Raw genomic sequence first — 19,551 nt, forward strand, 5'->3', positions numbered from 1 at the left:
CATTTGAACTGTAGGTGTATAGAAGAATCCAGAAGATATCATGGACCGAGTATGTAACAAACAACGAAGTCATGAGAAGAGTCAATAAAAGAATGGAAATATTGGAAACCATCAAGACACGAAAGCTGCAATACCTGGGGCATGTTATGCATAATGAAAGATACAACATACTTCAATTAATTATACAAGGGAAAATCTAGGGCAAGAGACGTGTAGGAACGAGAAGAATCTCATGGTTGCGTAACTTGAGGGAATGGTACAGATGAACATCAATCGAACTATTTAAAGCGGCAGCATCTAAGATCAGAATAGCCATGATGATTGCCAACCTCTGTCGCAGAGATGGCACGTAAAGAAGAAGAAGATTGGACCAACGTGGCCTGTTGAGCCAATATCACTGCCATCGGATCAAAGTTGCAGGAAATATGTAATAAACAATCGTAAATAAAATAGTAAAATACTTATGGTTGAGACAATTGGTAACCTTATAGGATTTGGTGTAACGATATCTTTATCATACAGAAAAGATGGAAAACCAGAGTGATGAATTTCAAGCCGATATCAGATAGAATGTGCACAATCAGGTTAAAAGGGAATCAACGAAACATAAGCATAATCAATGTACATGCACCAATAGAAGACGCCACCGAAGAAGACAAAGATGCACACTATGAGCAACTAGAGAGAGAATATGATAGACTACCAGCATTTAATATCAAAATAGTAATGGGAGACTGCAGTACTAAAGGGTTAAAAGAGGATATATATACATATATATATATATATATATATATATATATATATATATATATATATATATATATATATATATATATAACAGAAAAATACAGTAAATACAGTAAACACGATGTATCAAATGATAACGGTCAAAGAATTATAGGTTTTGCAACAAAAAGACAAATGGTAATAAAAAGCCAACACCAACGCAGAAAAGATATACATAAAGGAACGTGGATTTACCCGGATAAAAGGACAATTAATCAAATAGACCACATATTAATAGAGAAGAAGCATGCCCATAATATAATAAATATAAAAAACATGAGAGGAGCGGAATGTGATTCAGATCACTTTTTGGTAAGAGCTGGTTATAAAATAATGCTAATATAAAGAAAGAAAATCAAAGGGACAAAGAAATCAAAAAACAATTCAACACAGCAATACTAAAAAGTAACACGACACAGAAGAAGTATGAACAACGAATAACCAGCAGACTAAACGAAGAACCAGAAACACTAGACCCGGAAGAAAAGTGGGAAAGCATAAAAGAAGCAGTTTTAAACAATAGTAAAGAAACATTAATTAAAAGTAATGAAAACAAAAAACAAAAGAATGGTATGATGAGGAATGTCAAAAAATAGCAGAAGAAATTAGAAAAATAAGAATAAAAAACTTAAGAAATAATAGTGATATTAGCACACAAGAATATAGAGAATTGAGGAGAATTATGAAGAGAACATGCAGAAATAAAAAAAGAAAATACAACGAAAAAAAACTCAAAGGGATAGAGGAACAATTCCCATAGAAACATAACCCATATATGAAAAATGAGGAAGGAATATTAATAAATGAACCTGAGGAAATAATGAGAAATTGGCAAACTTACTTTACACAACTTCTTAACCAAAACGAAGAAGAAAGGGGAACAATCCAGGAAATTGAAGATGATCATATAATAATAGAAACACCTACGAGGAAAGAATTTGAAAATGAAATAAGAAGACTAAAAAATAATAAAAGCCCAGGAATAACAGAAATATCGACGGAAGCGATAAAGGCAGGAGGAAAAAGACTAAACAAGGATATACATAGCCTGATAAAAAGTATATGGGAAACAGAAAGAATGCCAAGAGAATGGGCCAGGGCAAGTATATGCCCTATACATAAAAAAGGTTACAAAATGAGATGTGAAAATTATAGAGGTATCGCGTTGCTAGAAGTCGTGTACAAAATATTGACAAACATCATAAGAAAAAAGCTGAATCAATACACGGAAAAGATATTGGGCGAATATCAAGCAGGATTCAGAAGTAATAGGTCGACTACAGACGAAATATTTGCGTTAAGAAATCCAGACTACGTGCTACGAACATAAAATAGACTTTAAACAGGCCTACGATACGGTAAAGCGGCAACAGATGTGCGCACTAGTGAAAGAAATGCTCCTACCAAGTAAAATCGTCAGGATGGTAAAGATGACTATGGATATCTCCACAAATGAAATAGCATGGAAGGGACATAAATCAAATAACTTTCAAACAAAGGAAGAATTAAGACAAGGAGACCCACTATCAAAGACTCTTTTTAATATAATACTGGAAGGAATAATTGGAAAAAGTAAAATAAACACACAGGAAAGGATTTTTTAAAATGGCAATCAATGTATAGCATTCGCAGATGATCTAACACTATTAGTAACAAGTAAGAAAGAGCTAAAAAAGTTGAACAATATATTAAAACAATTTTTGGTCCTCTCATAAATGAGGAAAAGAAAAAATACATGATAATGGGAGAAACAGATAAAGAAAAAGAAGACAATTCCACATTGGAGGTAGAAGGAGAAAATTCATGCGCGTTTAAAAGAGTTTCAGAATTTACTTACCTGGGTGTAAAAGTAGATGAAAAGGTACATGTGGATGGGGAGATAAAAGCAAGAATAGCAAAAGCAAACAAAAAGTATGAAGCATTGCGTCCATTAATGAAATCCAAATATGTCTCAAGAAAAACAAAAATAAGAATGTACAAAACAGTTATTAGACCTACAGCTACATATGTATGTGAAACATGGGTGCTTAAAACATCAAATAGACCTTTTAGAAAGATGGGAGAGGAAAATACAACGAGCAAAATATGGGGGCCAGAAAATAGATAGACAATGGAGAAGAAGAAATAATAAGGTACTTGAAGAACTATATAATGAACCAAAAATAACGAGGGCAATAAAAGCACAGAGAATCTGATACTTAGGACAGATCGAAACAATGGGAAAGGCGAGAATGCCAAAAATGGTTCTATTACGTAAACCAATACAAAAAAGAAGAATAGGAAGACCAAGAAGGAGATGGAAGGACAGCGTATATGAAGACTTAAAAAAAGTAATATTGTAAACTGGAAAGAAAAAGTTTTGAACAGAAAACAATGGAAGAAAAGTGGTGAAGACATGTATGGAAAGACTATAAGGAATATTAAGGGTAGTATTAAGTACTTTATATAAACAAATGTATCATTGTATAATAGTATAGGATATTAATTACTATTTAAATGGGAATAAGCCACAATTAAAGGTTAAAATACGTTTATTGACGTTTCAATTTCCACTTCAGAAATCGTTCTCAAAATACAAACATTAGTAAATTTACTAATGTTTGTATTTTGAGAACGATTTCCGAAGTGGAAATTAAAATGTCAATAAACGTATTTTAACCTTTAATTGTGGCTTATTCCCATTTAAATAGTAATTAATTTAAAATGCCACAAGAAAATAGCTTCAGAACAATAGTATAGGATATAGCATTATATATAATATGTAATAGTAATTGTAAGGAAAAATTAAATCTTTCAGCCCTAGACCTTCAAGTCCCGTTGAGCTTAATAAATAAATAAAATAGTAAAATACTTATGGTTGAGACAGTTGGTAACCTTATAGGATTTGGTGTTACGATATCTTCATTGTTTTTATCTTTCTCATTATTGTCGTTTAAATTTTCTTTATATGTCGACGTAATAAATGGCAAAATATATATTTGTACAATAGGACGGTAATATAATGCAATAAAGCAGATCGAAAGGATCATCAGTAATATTTTATATAAATTCCGATAACTAGGCGTTGTACTTTATGCTATTCATTTAATTACACTTCACTCAAAAAAACCGTTGCATCCATTATTCACTCAGCTCATGCATAAACAAACCTTAAAAATAAACACAATCTTGAAAAATTCATAGAAATCATTTATTAAACTGTTCCCATAACATTCTTAGAACAAATAATGATTATTTTAAATATCCTTCTTTTATATAAAAAAGCTGCACGTTACCAGCTACGATGAGTTTGTAATTTGTTTCATTGACGCAGGTGAGAGGGTATAGGGAGCTCAGTGTTGACCACAATGTCATACATCTTTCACAGGTATGACATTGTTCATAAATTATTTTTTATTTTACCTCTTTTCTAGCCACAGAAACTAAAATTATAAACTTAAGCCACTTATAAATCCACAATAAAAGTCAAAGGGTAAAAAGACAACAATTCTGTTACATTTCTTTAAAACCACTTTTATTAAAAGCAGTAAACAGTATTACAATATTTGATAACAACTTTAATTGAATGACAGAACTATTTAAAAACTCAATTACTACTGTTACGTGAACTGCCAACTTCTTGTTTATATACATTTTTGCGTTCCAGACTTTACGAGACATTTCTGGATATTTCGATGAAATCTAGAAAACTGAAATATTCTAAATTTTTAATACTTTTGTAGGGAAGCTTCCATTCTGGCGTTGATTTCTTTTTTCTGTATAGTTAAATGCCGAGGCGAGCGTCACGGGACTCTGTACCTCTGCTAGCCGTTCCTTCAGTCCTTGTGTAAAAAAAATCCAATATCCTGTGAACTGTGGATCTCAAAATTATACAAGCAAAGATGCCGCTTTATACATATACATGTTGGGATATGGGGCAGGGGTAGTGTCTTCTCTAAATCAAATGACAGGCATTCCTTTCCAGGTCATTTTTAGTTTCTTGAAAATGTTTATTCGTCAAGTCTCTAGCACGGTCTGCTTTGACATAATTTTGTTAGTTGTTAACTGATTCCAGGTTTTTTTCATCTAAACCTTTCATCTGCTGCATCAGCTGCTAAAAAGAAAATGTAAATTGACACTGTACAAGTCGATTATTCGCCCAATTATTACATAATGGCAGTGAAACATGAACTCTCAACCAGCGGGAAATCAATAAGCTTCTAGTATTTGAAAGCAAGGTTAAAGCAAGAATAATATTTGGCCCTTAAAGAAATAAATTCAGAGGGGATTGGAGAAGACGCCACAATGCTGAATTGGTGACTCTGTATGGAACTGAAAACATAGATAGACATATCAAGGCAAACCGAATAAGATGGGCAGGTCACGTGGTACGATCAGAGAATGACAGAGTGTTAAAGACAGTGTTTTTTGAAATACCAGATGGTAGAAGATCAGTAGGCCGACCGAGAAAAAGATGGAAAGGTGATGCTGAAGCCGATTTATCTAGAATTAAGAAGAAGAAGAAGAAGACAGAAGAAACCTTTCATCTGCGCAGATAACTTATCACACACTGCACGTATCCTTTTTAGAGCCTTTTTTTAGGTTGAATTTATTACTTTGTACTTTGTACTTTGCATAGGAAACTGAATGATCACATTCCTCTGAGTAAAGTTCATGCATAACTTTAACTGTGTTATCTGGATGTAAATATTCTGATTCAGTTGGTGATCGAGAATAATGAGAAACGTTTCTTGTAAACTTTTTTCTTCTTCTTTTGGTGCATATCCTTTGTGAATGTTGGCAATCACGTTGTTTCATACAACTTTGTTGACAGCTGCTCTAAATAGATGTATGGTAGTCATTCCTGACCACTGTCTGATGTTCTTCAACCATGATGTCCTTATGCACTCTTGAGATCTTTTGTCTTCTATCTTGCTTTGTAACATTAGTTGATACTTCTCATTGCGCATCACGTGCCCTAAGTATGTCATCTTTCTGACTTACTTAGGGCACGTGATTTTCACGATACGCATAATTCCCAGATCTTTATTCATACGTTGGATCACGGTATTGTTTGTAATATGATGGATATAGGAAATTGTGAGCATGCGGCGGTAGCACCACATTTCGAAGGCTTGCCTGCTAGACAAAAAGAGTGATCAATTAAAATGTAGAAACTATAGGTAAATAACCCTCTTTAATAGAGCATACAAAATATTTTCCAGTATTTTATATGGTCGCCTGAGTGCCTATTCAGAGGAGCGTCTTGGCGAATATCAAAGTGGTTTTAGGTCTGGTCGATCAACAACAGACCAGATCTTTGGGCTAAGGCAAATACTGGAAAAACCAATGAATTCAATATTGACACATACCATCTTTTCGTAGATTTTAAATCGGCCTATGATAGTGTCCTAAAAAATAAATTGTATGAAGCCATGGATGAATTCCACATGTCCGATAAACTGATAAGATTGGTTAAGGCTACAATGCGTAAAGTTGTTTGCAAAGTCGAAATACAGGGCGAACAATCACAGGCATTTGAAACGCATGTTGGGCTGCGACAGGGAGATGCGCTGGTGTGTCTCCTTCTCAACATAGCTCTAGAAAAGGCAGTCAGGGATGCCCAAATAGACAACAGAGGAAACATTTTTAATAAATAATCCCAAATTTTGGCATATGCAGATGATGTTGAATTAGTTGCCCGCACAACACGCAAGCTAGAAGAAATGTATACCACCTTGTCAAAAGCCTCAAAAATATGGGCCTACAAGTAAATGAGAAGAAAACTAAAATAATGACATCAACACCCAACAATAGAGCCAGAAACTTCGGCCACCAATGCACGGTTGATAACTCTACCTTTGAAGTGGTGTACAAATTCACATACTTAGGCTCCCTGATCACCAAGGAGAACGTCATGACGGAAGAAATCAAGCGAAGAATAATCCTAGCAAACAAATGCTATTTTGGACTGAGTAGACATATGAGAAGCAGAAACTTAAGCCAAAAAACAAAAATAACCATATACAAAACCCTTATACAACCAGTGTTGACATATGGGTCGGAGACATGGACCATTTCCAAGGCAGATGAAAACCTCCTGCCTATATTTGAATGAAGGATCCTCAGAAGAATATTCGGTGGCATCTGTGAAAATGTCGTTTGGAGAAGGAGGTACAACTACGAGATATATCACAGATATAAACATATATTTAGTGGTAAAGACGTGGTATCCCTTATAAAAATAGGAAGACTAAGATGGGCAGGACATCTGGTAAGATCAAAGCAGAACAACTCTACTAGAAGAATCTTTATGTCACAACCTGTGGGAAGTAGAAGTAGGGGTAGGCCAAAACTCAGATGGAGGGATGGTGTGGATAAGGATGGTAGAAAAAAAGGCGCAGCAAACTGGCAACAGTTGTCAATGGATAAAACTGACTGGTGTAATAGACGTGGGAAGGTCGAGGCTCTTTTATAGGGCTCTAGCACCCATGATGATGATGATGAAGTAAAAAAAATTAACAAAAAAAATTATTTTTATGTTTTAGTAGTTTATATTCTCAGTGTTCGTTTTTAATTTTCTTCTCCTTAATCTATCACATCTTCTCCCAATTTGTTATATCTTTTCAAGCTTCGTGTTGAGAGTTTGCCCCCTAAGATATTTTGTGATAAGAAAATAATTGTTACATAAAATCAATAAAAAATATATCATGGTTATAGAATTAGATTATATTCTGTAAACATAATATATTTTTTATTATATTATTACGTTTGCTTTGAACCCACTTTACTTTGAATGATTGTAGAATCAGAATGATTTTTTGATGTACCTAAATTTTTTTGATGTACCTGTAATTTTGTAATAAAAATTGACGATAACGTAATTAGCATGTTAAAGTAAAACTTTTGTACTGCTGCCACTGGTTTATGCACCTTCCGCTCCGGCCAAACAATCCTTGCCCCCACCTGCTAATTTCCCACGTGCTAAAGCTTACATTATTATACATATCGTTCACATAGTTCATACCCAGTAGTTTGTATTCAAAAAAATTAGAAACATGTGTGATATCAGTGTTGTCAAGAAGACACCATTTGTGATTGTCTATTTTGTAAATTTTCAATTAATTCTAGCTCAAGTAAGCCTGCCCCCCGCGTTCATACCCAACGATCAACGCCGAGATCCTTATAATAATGACGGTAGGGGTTTTTCGAGTTCAACACCTTTTCCGCCCTACAGTTCTACCCCTTTTCCTCCCAGAGACTTCGCGTACAATCCTAACGACCCCAGAAACGACTACAACCAAAATTTCGGACAAAGACCCAGTGATCTACCCCCGAGTTTTGTCCCTAAGACTAACGTAAACAGTCCTCAAAATTTTAACAATCGACAGAGCGACTTTTCTGCCCAAAGACCTATCAATCCTCAGAATTTCGGTGGTAGGTCGTTTGACGACGATTTTAATAGGAGAAATAGGGTCGATGGAGATATTAGAGGGCTGTTACAGGCTTTGGATATTCAGGCTTCGCAAATGTGCACAAATAACGTGGCTGCTCAATGGAATTTTGAAACCAACATCAATGAGGCTACTCAGTTGGAAGCTGTAAGTATAAATATGTTTTAATAGAACGAATTTTTATTGTTTCTTTCCTTGTTATATAGTTTTCAACGTTTTTTGAGATTTTCACAGAGAACATTTTTTTTTTCTAGTTCAACAGGACTTTTCCAAGGAATTAGGACAGTTAACTTTTTTTTGTTTTTACTTTTTAAATTAATTTTAGGCAAATTTTTATTTCTTTAGTTATATATTATTAATTCTTTGTTTATTTGTTCAAAGTTTTTTTCTTTGATTTTTAAGTTATTTTATATAGCCCCTTTAGTTTACACCTTTTTTGTCTTAATTATTTTATTAATTATTTAGTTTCCCTAACTCTATATTAATTTTTCCTTGAATTTCGGTTTGGTTCAGATGTTTCCATTTTTTTTAATTATCACTTTTTAGGACTTTTCTCCTTATTTTTTATTTGCTGTGTATTAGTATTTTTTATTTTGCCTTCAGATTTTTATTTTTTGCATTTTATTGTACTCTAGTTGTCACTAGGCTCTAACAATGAAAACTCCACAGCGATCGGTCAATGAAACTGACAAATTTTATTGCTCTCATGAGACTCACAAAAAATGGCAAAATTTGCGTACCGTTTATTTTGTTATAAGCTTTATAGAAACTGGCTTCATTTGCGGTAAAATTCAAAAATTGTATAGGAGAGCTACAATCTTCTTCTTTAAAACGCATTTTAATTTTTATCGATAGAATACTCTAATAAAAAAATATCAAATTTTTGCCGGCGAGTTGCCGGAAAAATCGCCGTTTCAAGCGCTGTTTCTGAGAGAAGGGTTCATTTTATATAAAAAGTGCTAATAAACATTTTTGTTCAGAAATATCTCAGCTATCTTGCTTATTTGAATTTTTTTTTACGACGAGCAGATTCTTAGTAAATCGATGGTTTCCGTTTTAACTCCCCTACGAGGTTGGGTTTTAAGGGGAAGCCCGGGTGTAAGAGTGGCAAATTTCTTTGCAGCTTTTTTGGAGTCTTAAAATTGACATTTTTAACAAAATTCAACTTGTTCCACTCGTTTTTAGAGATCAAATCTCTGACAACTGTACAATTATTTCTTTTCTCTTTTTTTATTTTGTGCTTTTTTAAAATAATTTTTTTCTTATGGTTCTGCCTTTATATTTTGTAGTAATCCTTACTGTCCCTTATGTTTATTCAGTTATCCTTTGGTGTATATATTTCTCGTTTATTTTTTACTAATTTCGTTGTTCAAAAGCAGCTTTAAAAATATTATCTCTCCCCTTGTATCATTGAGTACATTAATAAAAATAGAAAATCTTTTTAAACATCATTCAATATCATATATCTCAATTTAACTAAAAGGTTATTCAAATCAGCATAATTTTCAATGCTACCTCTTAATAGCTTCAAATGTGTAAAAGAATGAGAATTACCAACAATAATAACATTAAAATACAATATAAACGGAAATAATAAAAAGTCTGATTCTCACATTATTTGTGTTTGTCAATGAACTACATGTCCACTAGCCACTGCCCCCCTTCAAGGCTGACGAAACAACATTTTTTTAAACAGAGGCCAAAAAAGAAGAATAAGAATGGTTTTTAATGTCTGGAAAATCCTCCTTAGATTTTGAAATACATATTTTTTTTATTTTATTTTCCAAGTACAGATTTGCAATTTGTCCTGTTTGAACAATAATCAAATTTGATAATTCAAACGTAGAAATTAACATGAGCGAAGAATACTTGCCAGTGCTGGTACCTTCCTTATTAAATTTAACTTAAATTAATAATAAAAAATTCTTATATTCTAAACAATTTACTTATGAAAATCTATCTGGTAAGTCCAAGGGTTTGTGTCTCTTAAGTCTTCTCACTTCTCTGCTGTTGTCCAGTAGGTTTACTGCACTAGAATTTTGGTGAATTTCTGACCTCTTTAAATGCCTATCACTACACTCTTATATTTCTTCGCGCACAATACTCATTGAGAGATCACGATGTACGACTTCACTAGGGACATAGTATGGTACATGAACAATCTGCCTAAGGGTCTTTCCACAGTTAAATGCCATAGGTCCAGATAGGTTTTAGAATTACTTTATACACTATTAATTTATTTTCTAGTGATAGCTCAGATCTTCCAAGTAGCCAGTAAAGTTCTCTTAATTTTAATCGTCTATCAAGATGAATTCCAAGGTATTTTGCACTATCGGATTGCAGTATATATTGACTGTTTATGACTGCTGTATATCTTGACTGGCAAACCTCGATTCGCCATTTTCTTAACCACATCTAAATGTTGTTTAAGTGGACTTATAACCTTCTAGATGCTTTGATCAGATTTGTGTGCGACGAGAGGATGACGTTGTCATCAGCAAATGTTGCCAAGGAATACTGATCACAAGTGGGTAGGTCGGCTGTATATAATAGATATAAGAGTGGACCAAGCACACTACCTTGGGGTACACCAGAGTTTATAGGTCCCAATGTTGTTACTATCGTACCGTATTCTATCTGGAAATGTCTGTCTGTTATGTAGGATTTGAATATCCTATAGTATTCAGAGGGTAGTTTAATTTTATAAGCAAGCCTGTGTGCCACACTTTATCAAAAGCTTGTGTGATGTCCAAGAAGACTGCAGAACAATAGCGCTTTTTTCCAAATCCTGGTTTATGATATTAACAACTCTGTGCACTTGGTCAACTGCAGCGTGTTTTTGTCGTCGAAAACCAAATTGGTAGTCAGGAACTAAGCAGTTTTCTTCTAGGAAAGAACTCAATTTCTTTATTATTAGTTTATCAAGAATTTTAGCAAGAATTGGTAATAAACTAATGGTTCTATATGAAGTTACAGATTCTAAAAGTTTCCCTATTTTAGGATTAAAATAACTTAACCCACTTTTCATTGTGAAGGAAAATATCCTAATCTTAATACCGCGTTGTAGATTTGTGTTAATAAGAGGATCGCATTTTGTGGTAATTGACAATGTTAAGTACGAAATACATATTAAAAAGTTTTTTTTTCTTAAAATAATAATGTGTAAGGAAAATTTCAAGACATTTACACAATAAATAAGGTCACATGACCAATATCATCATAAATGTCCTATATTTTTCTTTTTCTGTTCTATAAAAGCTATTTTTCTTAATGACACTAGCAATTTTTTTATATTAGTGATCATCATAATAATTGTCATTGTTTGTTTTGATAATGATTTCTTATTTTTATATAATAATCTCATTATTTGGTAGAAAGGTTTTTGATAATAAATATTTCTTTCAAGAAGAGCTCAATGTTTTTATATGTAACCAGTTTTATGTCTAGAAGCTCATCGTGTTAAAGACGCTCCCCTGAGTAAAATTTGCTTGTCATAAAATGGGTTTTCTTATTAACTATACCTACATCTATATTTAAAGCATACAAGAGTTCGTTACATACATCATTGTCTTGAATTCTTTTTCTATGAGTTTACATTTGTAAACAAACAGAATCTTTACTATATTTTGTTATATTTTAATACATTTACAAGTTTATGAGTAGATTTAATCTTTAAACCATTCAGTTTCTTCTCGTCAGTTTTACAGTCCAAGATATTTAAGTTCTTAGACACGAAGTTATTTTTTTAAATAATTTGTGTTTTATAGAAGTGGCTTCTGTACAAACTTTCACCCGTAGGTCCTCTGAAATGCACTGTTTCATTTATAAGAACTATAATATAATTTCTTACAGATTTAGTTTTAAACAGAAGGGTCAAAGCTCTTTTTATGATATCGAGTATTATGTGACATGGAATGCGGGAGTATTTCCCAAAAATTTCGAAATTTCGACGTATACATCTGGACGTCGAAAGTAGTACAGCTTTCTGCATGCTCTTATAAAAATGTTCACTCAGACCCAACTGTTTTGTTCTCTAGGAGGTTTCTCGGGATAGCACTAGTAGTAGAGAGAATTATAGGTACTGACTGAGTCCTTTCCATTCTCCATTTTCTTATTTGTATTTACAGATCTCTGTACTTGTGATCTTGTCCTTGTACATATATGTATAGACCTTATCCCGATTTAAGACATATGGATTTTACTCCCTCTACGGCAAAAACTCACTCATTCTATCTAGATACCTACGCTATCAAAAAGATTGAGCTCTGGTTGGGCTCTTTTCGTGTTATCGATCCCTAGGTGACTTGGTATGATAGAGTCTCTTAAAAAAATTTTCTTACGCAAGCGAATGTTGAGAGTAGTACAGCTTTCTACAACATCTGATAGATATGTTCACTAAGATCCAGCTGTTTCGAGAGACATCTTTCTTGGTGTCAGATAAAGTTTGACGCTGTATTGTAGTCATATTCTTGGCTGATTTCATTGTGATAAAGCCCATGCAGAGATTTACCTATCCAGATGCACATTCCTTCTTGCTTACAAAAACGGTTCTGCGCATTTCTGGTTCCCTCTGTTTAAGCGGTGTTTTGTCATCTACTCTACAAATTGCGCGATGTAAATAGATGTCTCAGCCTGCTTCTGAAAATGAGTTTTTAAATTGGCAACCTGTTTTGCTTTGTCAGTTGCTCACCTATGTCTATATGTCCTTTTTCTTCGAGTTACCGCGGTAATGTTGTTCTTTCTACTGTAATATCTGAATGATGTTTTGTGCCTTTGTGGGAAGTGTTTCCATTTTCCGCTAAAGACTTTCTATATTCGTTTTAGATTTTATTATTATTATCATTATTATTTAGTTTTTCGTTTTTACAGTTGACCGATTTTTTTTTTATTAATGATAAAATAATATTTAATCTGTGTCATATATCAGAAGTTCAATATTTTGTATTTGGTTCAATAAATACTGTTATTTAATTTTTTTTCTAGATCTTTTAGTGCTGTCGTTCCTTTTTCTTTTTTGGAATTCACATATTCTTAATGCCTAAAATAATTTGTTAAATCAAGCAGACTGACAGTTTCATTCCTTTTGGCTAGTTTTAACATTTTATTGAAATTTTCACCATCATGATCTCCAGCAGGAATAATAGGATCAGTCTGAGCAGGAATGCAGCATTTCTTAACATTCTTTACCACATGTTAAGAAACACTGCCTTAGTCTATCTAATTTTGGACACAAGTCTCCCCGTATTTTATACAAACGAAAAATTCTTTATGATTGTGGAAAAAAATTGGGTTTGTAGACAATACTGTTATTTACTTGAATCCTGTAATCGAATTTATTTGAGTTAGGATCAAGAGCAAATGGAAACTACCATAGTCAGTAAAATATGTATCAATTTCAAGCTTTTTATGTTTATTCCTATAAAGCTTTTGTACGTTATTGAAACTTTTTTAATTTTTGTTTGTATTAAAACCTTTTTTAAAATAAATATTCTACTAGAAATAGTCATGTCGTCTATGCATATATTAATTCGTGCTTGCTTAATTGAAAAGTCCTGTCACCAGTCCTTTTAATACCATCACAAGGATTACAACATCATAGACAACATTTCTATGAACATTATTTTCACTTATTTAACAGCCATTTTTCACTTATACACTAACGAGAGCTGAAATTGCTGTAGGAAGTGCTGATCGGTGGGAATTTTCTATTGAGTTAAAAACATTCCCTGGGTATTGTCTTCGGACCATTATTTTATTAATAAAGTATACACGCCATGTAATTATGGTTTTCAGATGACTTTTTTCGAGGTATGGATTTATTATAACCTTGTTAGTGTTACAAGGTGTTCAACGAAAAAAGCAAGTCCAATTGAAATTAGTTTTTTGTGGTAATTATGGGTTATAGCATGTTGTAATTCACATAAATATTATGTAGAGTGACAAATAAATCATTCATTTGTATATATTTCATCAATATTGGATTTTAATCAACCAATAATTTCTATTTCGTAATGGCTTCGGAACAGTAGAACATCTGTATAGTTTTACAACTGCTCAAAAATGTCTAGACCAACAAAATGGTATTTTTATCGCATTTATAGAGTATGAGACAGCTTTCGACAAAGTTAAACGTAACATTCTCATGGAATGTCTAAAGCGAAAAATACACAACAAAAATGATATTTACATGGTGAGAAATCTCTATTGGAACTAACAGGCTGTGGTAACATTGGATGGAAGTAGCACAGATGCGTAACAGATAAGTAGAGGTGTGAGACGAGGCTATGTACTTTTACCGTTACCATTTAATATATATACTCCGAGGAGTTATTTACACACGAACTTGAAAACTGCACAGAAGGGATCAAGATAAATGGTGAAAATATAAATAACATTCGTTATGCCGATGATAGAATCATTATAGCTGAAAGTAAATAGGACCTGCGCACGCTACTAAAAACAATTTGTGATACTGCGAACAGTTCAGTTTACCAAGAAACAGAAAGAAAACAAAAACCATGATTATCAGTAAAAGGGGTAAAGTTATAAAAAGGATCCAGATAAAAAATGAAGATATTTAACAAGTGGACGAAATAAAGTTTTGAATTACTGAAGATCTAAATCTCAAATCAGAAACTCGATCAAGAATAGAACAATCAAGAGCAGCCGTTTTGAAGATGAGGAAATTTCTGTGTAACCAAAGACTGAATCTGTAAATCCGAAATCGGATTTACAGATTGAGTAAGCTACATTGATTGAGTAAGATACAATTTTAAATTTTAAAAATACCATGGACCGATTATATTACGAACGAAATGGTGTTGCATAGAATGGGAAGAGACAGAGAACTTTAAACCACCATTAAAAGGAGAAAGACAGCGTATGACAATGGCACATACTTAGAAATGGGAAGTACAAGTTGTTGCAGCTTATTATGAATGGTAAAATCAAAGGAAAAAGGGGTCCTGGTTTACAAAAAATATCCTGGCTGAAAAACATTCGCGACTGGATTAAGTTGAACACACAGACGCTTTAGTCAATTGGCAATGGTTATAGCCAATCTTCATTACTGAAGTGGAGAAAAAGATAATGTGCTTTACATAGTTGTATAGATGAATATTGGTACGATTGTCAATGGTTTCGTTCGCTTTATCTCTTTCATCTATTCCAATTTTACCATTATCCACCTATCATACCCTTTTTTTAACGTTACTTCGTCTACCAGGATTATTTAGGCCGACCGCTCTTCCGTCTACCTAGTGAAATCCAATCTTCAATCTTTTCTGTTTGATATTGTAACAATATAAGTACCCATCAGAAAGTCGGGGACCAAAGTGTAGCAGTATAATTTCAACTAAAGTTGGTAGCCAATTATTTAAGCCTTCGTCTAGCTCAGTCCCTATGGTGTAAAAACGTCTTATCCTAAATGGAAATGTTAAAAATAACCAAAAAAAACATATTACAGATTAACTAATCATATGTATTATACTTAAAAAATGAAATTAAATTTTTGATCAAAGCAAATCTTGCCTAAAGCCGTACAACATTTGAAAATAATACTGATGAAAATAATACTTCATATATTGTTGGCTTTCGTGTAGTTGACTGGATGTCAGGCTTTATACTTCTTCTTCTACGACACTACGGCCCAAATTGAGCCTTGTACTCCTTTATTTTTTGCCTCCACCCTTGCTTGTCTATGACTGATCTTCTCCATACACGGACTCCTAAAAGGGCTTGTGCGTCGCTGGTTACTGTGTCTTCCCAGCGCTTTCTTGGCTTTCCAACCGGTCTCTTTCCCTGCATTCTTGCATTCAGTGCTCTTTTTGGTAGTTATCCTCTCCCATTCTTATCTGGTTTTAATTAGGCCAAAAAACTGAAACGAGAAACTTTGTGTTAGCGACTGCATACATTTTAAACATTTCCTTGCCGTGTTCTATCAAAATTACATGATTTACAATTTTTAGAAGATTAACAAATATATAGGAAAAAGAGATTAACAAATATATAAGAAAAAAATTAACGAATGGTAAGGACTAAATGAATATAAAATTTTTTAAAATAAATAGGCGAAAGAGATATGTAAAAATAATTACAAATATAAATATTCCATTTTTATTATTTTGAAGTGAAACTGACAGACAGAAGTCAAGAGTTGCCAATTGACAAATATCTTGAGTCGACTTGTGTGATATATATTGAGATGATTGGTGTTTAAAGAAAATAATTTATAAGTTACACACTAGATAATGTTAGATATAAAAAATATTTGGTTATTTTAATAAGTTATATACTAGAGAATTTTATAAAAATTATTTATATGAGGGTATCCTTAAGAAATTAGCATATAATAAGTGTAAAAAGTTTTATTTTAATAATTATAATATTGTAAATATATTTAAGTGAGCCATGTGATTAGGCAACCAAATATACCTACTCGGAATAAATGACAGTTACAGAAATTAATAATTTGCGAATGTGAAATAGGGTTATGTGTTAGTTTAAAATGTTTAGTTTACATATAGTTACGGATTTAAAGTAGTGTAGTTTATTAATTAAGGTGTTTAATTTACATATAAGTTTATATTCTTATCTGAAAAGCCTAAATGTCGATAAGATTCTAGATAGAAGAGTAAAGAATTCTCTAGATCACGGAAGATGGCCTGTTTGCGAAATAGACTATTCCAGAAAATTCAGATATGTAGGAAATGGAACAAATCGAATAGGATTTCTTGCCAGATGGTTCTGGAAGATTGAAAAGGTACAAATACTCGGTGATTTGGATTCAAAAGGGCCAGTCAGTTAGTAAGAAAGTTAGTTAGAAGACAGACATATTTAGTTACAGTCAATTGTTCAGTAAGTTCAAGATAGTCAGTCAGAAGGTCCAATTGTTCAATATAATAAGTTCAATGAAGATTAAGAAACAGTATAAAGATAATATTATTGAAGATTAAAAATTATGTTATGGTGATTGGATAATGGAAGAAAGTATTAATTGAAAATTAAAATTATATAATATATTTGGTGATTGGATATTGGTATATTAAAAAGAAGAATAAATATAAATGCTATTAGGAAGAAAAATATTTTAAATTGGTGGTGGTTTAAGCTGATAATTGGAAAAAGTAATTTCACAAAAATAAGGATAACCGAAGCTGAGAACGAAGACATTGAGTGGTGATTAAAATCTTTATTTTGGAAAACAGTTTCATTTAGGCATTTAGTGACAGAAAGGTACAAAATTTTGTTAATATAATTTAGTTAGTATCATAAAAATTTCAATTTTAAAGATAGTTTGTTTAAATTTTACATTGTCTATATAATTTAATTAGTTTCATAATAATTTCAATTTAAAGATAGTTCATTTTAAATCTTACATTGGTTATGTTAGATATATATGTGTGTTTCATAATAGATATAATAAAGATAATTTTAAAAAGTGCTTACAAACTAATTCTTTGAGAACCGCGATAAAAACCCTATATATATTATTAAAAAACACTCATTGCTCATCATTCACAAACAATACAACATCTCAATATATATATATATATATATATATATATATATATATATATATATATATATATATATATATATATATATATATATATGTCTAGAGGATATATAAGGGTCTATATACAAAAAATAGAACCTCAACTAATGGAAATTAAAGCTGAAAAATAAAGATCAGACAGAATATTTTGTAGACAGAAGGTTAAGCGGAACTATTTTTCGAAGACAAATAGTAAAACAAAAGAGAAAGTTAACAAATGAATATAATCAACAGAGATTGGAATAAAATAATTATTTGAAGAAATATAACAAACCTGAAAATATATAGTGATATTTCTTTTTTAACGATGTTTCCTCATTTATTACTTAATATAATCTTTAAATGCATTACATTTGTGTTGAAGCTATCTTGCTGATGTTTTATTTTGTCGATAATTCTGTTTCAGCAACATATTGTAATATTATAATACTTCGCACTAATGTTTTATGTATCTTTGTTTTGGTTTTCATGCTTAGTATATTATCCAATTTGTGTTCTTGTTGTTTGTAGTCTTTTCTTAATCTCCTCTTCTTTATTGACGATTTATTTGTTAACGTAAATACAAGGTACTTGTATTCATATTTCCTCTTTATTATTACCTTGTTGTTTCTGGATTTCAAGTATTCATTTTTTACTTGTGTCATTATTTCTTCACAATTTTTTTTCATGTTTTTGTATCCTGTTTTTCTAACTCAAGTATAGTACAATTGTTTTCTAGAGTTCTGATTTCAGTACTGAGCTTTCCTTGAGTCCCACAAATACCATATTTATAGCCTAGTTTTATATTTTTTTTTGTAGCTGTTATATCTGTTATTAAATGTTGGTCCATGTATGATCTAGCTGCCGTAAAGCTAGCCTGGTCTTCATGGATTTTTAATCTTCTTCTTCAAGTGCCCTGTCCGTTGCGAACGTTGGCTATTAACATGGCAATTCTGATCTTGTTTGCGGCGCTTCTGAATAGTTCGACCGATGTGAGCCCGAACCACTTCCTCAGATTTTGGGGCCACGAGTGTCTTCTCCTGCCTGGCCCTCGCTTACTGTCTATTTTTCCCTGGACAATCAATTGCAGTAGACGGTACTTATCGTGTCTCAATATGTGGCCTAGATATTCAAGCTTTCTTTGTTTAATTGTATTCACGATTTCTTTCTCCTTTCCGATTCTTTGGATTACCTCTATGTTGGTGACATGTTTGGTACAGGATATACGAAGAATGCGTCGGTACACCCACATTTCGAATGCTTCTAGTTTTATCGTGAGCGTCTCCGTCAGTGTCCAGGCCTCCACACCATACAGTAAGATCGGAAAAATGTAGCATTTAACTAGACGTAGTTTTAGGGGAAGAGACAAATCCCTGCTTATGAGGAGCTTTTTCATATTGCTAAATGCTGCTCTAGCTCGTTCTATTCTCGCCTTAATTTCTGTGGCCTATTTCCATTTTGCATTTACGTTGGTGCCAAGGTACCAACGTAATATGCCATATTTTTAATATCATTCCGAATATTCTTCCCATTGATACTATACAAGTTTGTATTTAGTCTTTTGGGAGTTGTTGTTACTTTATGGCCCTCTGGAACATTCTTCGGATCATAATGTATAGTTTTTGTGATTTATATTATATATTATCGTTCTTAAGTTATTTTCTTGTGGTGAATTTGCGACGCAATTGTCCCCATTTAGCATAATTAGAGCTGCTTCTTTGTTTCTCTTAGGATTATACTAGAATCTTTCCATTGAACCTTATGTTTATTTTCCCATGCGTGTTTACATATTTAAAT

The 19,551-nt window shown here is 32.5% G+C and overlaps 1 protein-coding gene across 1 annotated transcript in view; it reads left to right on the plus strand.

Moving 5' to 3' along the window:
• Ance-3 (angiotensin-converting enzyme Ance-3) overlaps window positions 1-19,551 on the plus strand; it is a 245,584-nt gene that overhangs the window by 32,481 nt on the left and 193,552 nt on the right. The window contains exons 13-14 of the mRNA XM_072522909.1: window positions 523-723; window positions 7,800-8,366. Coding sequence (XP_072379010.1) covers window positions 523-723; window positions 7,800-8,366 — 768 coding nt within the window. The remainder of the gene's footprint in view (window positions 1-522; window positions 724-7,799; window positions 8,367-19,551) is intronic.

The sequence above is a fragment of the Diabrotica undecimpunctata genome, chromosome 1, assembly GCF_040954645.1.
Source record: "Diabrotica undecimpunctata isolate CICGRU chromosome 1, icDiaUnde3, whole genome shotgun sequence".
NCBI lineage: Eukaryota > Metazoa > Arthropoda > Insecta > Coleoptera > Chrysomelidae > Diabrotica > Diabrotica undecimpunctata.